Raw genomic sequence first — 7938 nt, forward strand, 5'->3', positions numbered from 1 at the left:
TATTTTCATTTAATCCACTTTTTGTAGGGGTTCACAATGGCATTGCCAATTTTTCGGTCCCTCCTCAGTTCCGGTTGTACTCTAATCCATAAACTTTTAATTCGGCTTTCGCCCTTGTATGATAACGATTTTGTTAAAACATTTTTACCTCAAGTGTTTTTTTATGAATCCTCTTGTTTTATTCATAAGCTGTTACTGTTATAATTATAAATTTAATGATGTTATTTGTTTTCAATCTTACAAGTACATCTTTATTGGTAATAAGAGTTTGGTGAATTTATATAAATAGCATTTAATTAATTCATCAATAGATAAATACATAAATAAATACATAAGTATGTTTTAAATAAAAAATGTAATTATAAGTGACGAACTTTGTCAACGACCGGTCAAATAGACAGAAACATCACTATAAAACTCAGATTGAACTGAAAAACTCATCATAGAAATGGGAGTTTAATGACACAGCAAGGGTCGTATTTACCAGCTGTTTCACTTTGGCCAGTACTTATAAACCCCGGGTGCAGATCTGTTCGTAACGTCGTCAGAAGATTCTTGAAACTCGTGTATTTGTCTAGGTAAGTGCTTGTTTATACTCTAGAATGTATCTATTGTAATTTCCCGTTAGGTAAGTGCGTTAATTTACCCTATCGCTAGTAATAATCTTCGTCTGGGTAAGTGCCTTTTTAACCCATTTTTTTACTATTGTAGCTACTCTTTAGGTAAAAGCGTTAAGTTTCCTTATTCTGTAACTACGCTAGTTATACCCTTAGTCTGGGTAAGTGCCTATTTTACTCTATTCTGTAACTATTATAGTTACTTTTTTGGTAAGTGTGTTAAGTTTCTCTATTCTGTAACTTCGATAGTAATATTCTTCGTGTGGGTAAGTGCCCGTTTTACTCTATTCTGTAACTATTGTAGTTACTTTGTATCCTTTTTCTTTGTCATTCATAACCTGTTCTGTGATAATTAACTATTACTATGGTAGAAACGCGTGTTTACCTATGTGGCTTACTTCTAAAACTCTACGGTAGGCGTGACGATTGATAAGTCTTTATAAGACCAACTCTTGAATATGCTAAAATATGCCTGGAATATTTGCAAAGAGGGTTAATGCGATCTACTAGAATCAGTTCAATTAGAATATCTCAGACTTATATCGGGTTCGAGGTGCCAGTCATAACTTAATATATAATAAAGTTTGTTTCAATATATTACAATTAAAGCGTGATAATCACCAGTGTATTTCGTACTTCAAAACAGTGCAGCCTGACTGTCCGGACCATCTTGACGAACGCATCATACTTTAATCTGACAACTCCTTCTTTCTTAGGATAAAAGTAGGGTAAAACGTGCATGCGGCAGTACAAACATGCACTGTAGTAACCTATTGACAAACGTAGTCTTAATTTGATTATCACGTGGATATTCGGATATCATTGGTTTGTTGTAGAGGACCTCCTTAGGACTGCCATTACTATTTGCGTTTTAAATGCTCCTGTATCTGTTGACTTTCTCTACGGCGATGTATCCATAGAAACCTTCTTAACATGACCTAAGCTGCTGTAAAATGTTGAAAAAGTCTTAGCATAAAAAAGTTCAATAATGATTTGGGTAGATCCTATTTCCTATTAGTGAAATCACCCTTATACGTTTTCAGGTCTACAGATTCTCATCATGCTGCTTACATTCGCCGTCCTGTTGGTCTTCGGCTCGGCACGGCTGTCTCACAGCTTGTGTGATCCTGACGTGCTGCATCCACAGACGGCCTTGTGTAACCAAAAGTATGGTAAGTCATCTAATAAGTGCGATAATACGACAGAGACGGTCTGCTCTTTACTGGAGGAAGAAGAAGTAGAAAAAGAAGAAGAAGAAGAAGAAGAAGAAGAAGAAGAAGAAGAAATGACAATGTCCTCACTGACGCTATCATAAATAGTGTTGTATATTTGATCCCTATTTAATCATCTCGTTTAATTGCTTTGTATGAATACGGCAGAGCATGTGGTATTGTCCGTCCAACGACAGTACATCTCCAGCACACAAACAGGCGTACACACATAGTGAGATATGAGCCAGGTGGCATAGAACTAGTAGTACGCGCCTGATAAGACAGCTCCTGCGAATTCCTCAAAATTGCATTGATAAGTGTATATGCTAATTGTGTTGATTGTATAAAATGTATACATATGTACTATAAAGCGCTTTAGAGCTTATTCTAGCTAGATAAGGCACTATATCAAATGTTGTATATGAAATGTATATTGTATTGTATTTATATATACTGTGCTCATCGTCCTTCTCGTTGTTCCTAAATAATATGTTGTATGTAGACATTCGAGCTAGTCATCTTATTATTCTACATGCATGTCTAAAGACAAGATCTCACGAGACTATTGATGTCAGATATGTTTTGTCCTATACCTCTTGTATGACCATTCGAAAATAATACCATAACTTACTTGATAATTTTTCAGAAACGTCAAATAGACATTTTCTTTCGAAAAGACTAGTTCGTTCAAGCAGTTTATGAAGTACATTATATGGAGTCCACAATTAGTATTGACATAAACCATATTTAGTTTATAACAATTATGAAATACATTTTCTAACTTTTGTTAATCACTCTTATTGCCCCGAATGAAAGCACACAGTTGGTCTTGAAGTGACCGAATACTTGTTCATGTCCAATCGAGAGAGTTCCTCCATGGCCGTTTTGTTAACAGGCGAGTGTGCTATCACCCGACCACCCAAAACATGGATTTATTATAAAATTGTATGATTAATTAACCAGGGGAAAAACCTGTTAAACATATTCATCTGGTTGTGTATTAAAATACCTAACCACACAACACACCTTGTAGACAGTTTTACTCTTTTTCAGCGTTCAAAGGGAAGGTTACAAAAAGTACTCTTGATGAAAGTGTGGACAACGCACCTGAGGGCTCTACTGGGGTCTCATATGAGGTTAACGTAATGAAGGTGTTCAAGGTAGGTATATGTCGCCGTTACGTAATGGATGCAATGTATCTCATGTAGTAAAGTATCCGTCAATTTAGCGTACTGCATATCACCTTTATCAGACAAATGACCATTGAAGCGTTTGCATACAAAGGTGTAAGATGTGTACGAGTAGTCCACAAATCGATGTCGATTCGGCTAGGCGGTAAGCGTATGTACAATAAGTTGTTATATATGTACCGAAATGACTCGATTCAGAAACACTTTGTTTAATACTTGGTCATAGATGTGCGAGAGTCTATGAGCCCCCTCATATCGATTTAGAACTGTCCAACTGCGGCGCATCCAGATTGCTTCCTTTATTTGCCGCTTGAACTTATTGCTCTCTCTGTCCAATACTTTGGAGTTATTCCAGTCAATTACATGATTTTTCTGTGTGACATGGTCTGTATTTGCCGATTTATTTATCTTGGACTCCGACTACTTCTTTTCTGATCTGGTGAATTTCCTTCCTGCTTGGGTTTCCGTATCTTTCCGGTGTTCACCAAAGCGGACCCCAAATCGCCTTTCTGTCTCTCCAATTAACGATGCGTCGCAGGGTGTTGAGGTAGATATTCATAATTTAGATCCCTCACTGGTACACGTTATGTTTAACGATTCAAACATTATTTGTTTAATGATTTATGGCAGATTAATATCTTGATGTGTCTTAATTCGCCACGACCCATTGTTGACAATGTATGGTATGTATGCAATGTATGTTGTATTTATTATGTCTCTGTACATTTTAACTTGTATAAGCCTACAATTTTTATAACATATACACTATTAACTTGCATACACAGTGACTGTTACTGTATTGGCACTGAGCCACTTCAATTTTATTTACTTAAATGTCCTTGTTCGTTTGATAAAACAGACTGTTGTAAGGTATATGTTTTATCAGTGTTACCAGATTCGTGAATCTCCCAGACACTTCTGTATAAAGCTATAACATTTATAGATGACGAAAATGAAATATAAAAAACATGCTGATTACAGCTCGTAAAACGAGTTTATTCATCTAAGATTAAATACGTAAAAAGTTATTGATCTGTGAAAAAATATTTAAATGAAGAATTCCAATATCTGTAATTATGTTTTCAGGATACAGAATCCGATCTGACTGAGATAGAAGTTATAACTATAACTACAAAGGGATCGATGCAGAATGGCATTCCCTGGCTGGTTGTAGGAACTAAATACTTTATGACAGGTAAATAGCACCTAATCATATATCATAAACATGGGTCAGAGAATAGAGTCATGCGTGGATGAAATTTTTCTCATCATGTTTTTGTAGCAAATAATATAAAATCAAGACAATGGACAGCGTCGAGGTAGATAAAACGGGTAGAAGTTACACGTATATGTTATCTTAATTTATTTGAAAACACAGGTTTAAGCTTTATACCTGTAGTATTCATAGTTTAAGACGGGTGATTGCTATACTCAGCTGGTAGTTATAGACGGATGATTGCCATACCAGGTGTTAGTTATAGACGGATGATTGTCATACACATGTGTTAGTTATAGACGGATGATTGCCATACCAGGTTTTAGTTATAGACGGGTGGTATCATCGGCAGTGCAACGGTATTACTCCGCTATAGCTCCGGCCAACGGTGGCACATCGGTAGAACAACGGCTGAGCCTCGGTATAACATCGGCGGCGCATCGGTAACACTGAGATGACAGAAAAGTGGTATTCGGTAGCACATCGGCTCTTACATTAGTAGAACAACGATTTTCGCGCCGTTGTTAATTCTTTGCTCTGATTTGGTCCAGGCGAGGAACATCGGTAGTGTGTGACAGGCCCTTTATAGACGGATGATTGCCACACACATGTGTTAGTTATAGACGGATGATTGCCATACCGGGTGTAAGTTATAGACGGATTATTGCCATACCAGGTGTAAGTTATAGACGGGTGATTGCCATACCAGGTGTAAGTTATAGACGGATGATGGACATACCAGGTGTAAGGTATAGACGGATGATGGACATACCAGGTAATAGTTTTAGACGGGTGATTGCCATACGCAGGTTGTTCATATAGACGGGTGATTTCTATACACAGGTAGTAGTTATAGACGGGTGATTACCATACACAGGTAGTAGTTATAGACGGGCGATTACCATACACAGGTGTTATTTATAGATGGGTGATTGTTATACGGTAGTGATTGCTGAGGCAGGTTTGACTGTATTTACTATCTCACACTTCTGTGACTTCACAGTCAGCAGCAGCAAGACGATCGACCTGTGTCAGAGTTACGTGGTTGAGTGGAGTCTCTTGCCGCTTCCTAAGAGTGTGTACAAGTGGCGTGCTGCGGACGATACCTTCATAGGGAACAAAAACTGCGATAACTGTGAGGTAACCTAACTGCGTGTTTTTGCTATTGTATGACTAACTGCTTTTTATATGTCTCCATATTGTCCGGACCTTTCTATTGTCCCATTTTCTCCACATCTCTCAACTTCTTTCCCTCTTTGTCTGTAAGTGTCTCAATATATTTCCGCTGCTTAACTTTTCCCCTCGATACCTTGCTTTCACCTCTTCATTTAACTATAACTTCACTGCGTTATTAACGGTTCACTATCTCACTTTTTCCTATTGTCTCTTTTTACTTCTGCACTGTCTCGCTAACTTACCATTGCCTCGACCGCCTTCTCTCGAAGAGGCCGAGTCACTGAGAGATAGAGAGACAGACACCTGTCCTATATAACTATATTTCTAGTGTCTAGCTGTCTGTTCACTCTCGCTATCTGTCAAACTTTTCAACTTTTTCAATATCTTTCCACTTTTCCGCAATCTCTCGAGTGTCTCTATATCCATTTTTTATCTTACTGTCATTCAATTGTCTCACTTCTTCTCCAAGGACTCGACCTCTTTTTCAAATGTCTCAAACTCTGTCTACTGGCTTTCTGTCATTCAAATGTCTCACTTTGTTCCCACGGTCCCAGAATTATTTACACATAATACCTTGTACGTTGTATTTATCATTTACAGATAAATTATGGTACTCCGAAAAACACAGCAGAAGTATGTGACTACAACAGTCTCAGTTGCTGTCACCTCTATGAGCGATGTAACTACAATGAAAACCTCGGACAATGTAGCTGGGATAAACTTCCCCAAAAGGAAAGTGGAAAGGATTGTGAGGCTCCAGAGTAGGAATAGGAGGACCTGTGATGAAGGAAGAACTAACTTTCATATTCTTGTTACAGATTTACCATAATTATGTTAATGTTCAATATTTTTCTCCTTGAGGACGTTTTTATCTGATCTTTATCACCCCTATTACGGTATGTGGAATAGCTAGGTGATTAATAGTATTGTGAATATTAGGACCACAGTTATTTAGTCATAGGGGTGGTCAGGTATGTATTTTACCTTTCTATTGTAATCCTGTACAATAGATGTTCATTACGTCTTACTCGGAGGATGCATTAAGTGCATTCACCTGTCCAGGTGAGTTGACTTACTTGTTTCACGGGTAGCACTATCAGGTTTGCTGTACATAAGGGTCAACAGATTTCCAGCAGTAGATGCCACACTATTTGCTGGTTTAGACAAACTCTCACTTCTGACATTCCGGTCCCTTGGGGTTGGTTGAATTAAGACGACGGTTGAATTGCGCCAAAAGCTGTCCGGTGTAATTTATAGACCCTACCATGTTGACATTCTTATAACTGGTATTAGTCCTTTGGCAGAGAATATAAGTGAGCATAACCCCTGGAGTTTCGGAGAGTCTGAGCTTCATGTATGATCACCTCAAAAACTGTTTACCGAAAAGATATATCCATCATTTTAAACAGAGCATCCTGTGGAAATGGTTGTATGATTGTGTAATAAATAAATACATGTATAATATACCAGATAGCTCTTGTCCTCTATTCCTTGTTGGCTATTAACGTGACAATGACACCGACCAGAGTCGTGTGCGTACTCGCTACACGTACATCTCGCAAAAGGAAAATTGGTTTTTGAAAAATGTACATATACGGTTGTCAAAAGGACAACCTTGCGAAAAATGGTTAATGGGGTGACAAAATGATAGTGCATCATTCCTTATTTTCCCATTTTATGTCAATAACTTGGATGCATTTATAGAATTTAACTTTATTCAGATAAAATTCGTTGAATCAAAATATTAAAAGTAGCCGTATACGTAGTAACAGTCACTGACATCATATTAACATTGTGTTCCCTAACACGAAGTTGTTATATTGCCGTATCTTTTGAGAACTTTTACTTATCCCTACATTCAGTTTAAAGTCTCGTTAAATTTTGTACTGATCTCACATTCCTTATTGTACTTTCATAATCTACGTTCATTCAATGCCATATTTACATAAATACTATTAGTTATGTAATGGATACAACGGTAATCTGTATATTGAGGGCGTACAATATTGTTATTTCCAAAGTAATCGTTTCAGGCTAATACTTTTACTTATATTTTACAATTCCATCATATGTACTCGTATTAAGTATTAATAATCGCATAGTTTTTTTCATAGAATAAATAGCTCATCGGAAACGAACACAATCACACCAGATACTGTCATGCACAAGCTACCTGTAGGGATAGTCATATGTCATTTAAAGGTTAAGAGCGGAGGCCATAGTTAGGACAGAAAATATCAAAATAAATCAATTCCGCACAAAATTCTTTATTTTTCAAGTATTCACAAAATAAAACTAGGTCGACTTTATTTGCTCCGACTTTTGAGCTTGAGATTTAAATCAAAGTTATTAGCTGTAGATTTTGTAAAACAGTTTTAATTGTTAACATTTCCAACATGAACCCCTCAATCAGTGTCTTCTGAGACATTTACTGCCCGATGTAAACTATATTAAGTATAACAATACATACACCGAAGTGCTTTAATGCACCAACACGTGGTCATTGAGCAGCGTCTATAAACTGGAAC

General features: G+C 37.1%; 1 protein-coding gene across 1 annotated transcript; it reads left to right on the top strand.

The window, feature by feature from the left end:
- The first annotated feature begins 547 nt into the window (after positions 1 to 547).
- LOC110442135 lies at positions 548 to 6874 on the top strand. The gene is made up of 6 exons (XM_021485599.1): positions 548 to 578; positions 1661 to 1789; positions 2882 to 2988; positions 4105 to 4213; positions 5238 to 5374; positions 6011 to 6874. The coding sequence occupies exons 2-6, from the start codon at positions 1678 to 1680 to the stop codon at positions 6173 to 6175; spliced, it is 630 nt and encodes a 209-aa protein (XP_021341274.1). The 5' UTR covers positions 548 to 578; positions 1661 to 1677; the 3' UTR covers positions 6176 to 6874.
- Positions 6875 to 7938: the final 1064 nt, after the last annotated feature.

The sequence above is a fragment of the Mizuhopecten yessoensis genome, unplaced genomic scaffold (genome assembly GCF_002113885.1).
Source record: "Mizuhopecten yessoensis strain PY_sf001 unplaced genomic scaffold, ASM211388v2 scaffold716215, whole genome shotgun sequence".
Taxonomy (NCBI): Eukaryota; Metazoa; Mollusca; class Bivalvia; order Pectinida; family Pectinidae; genus Mizuhopecten; species Mizuhopecten yessoensis.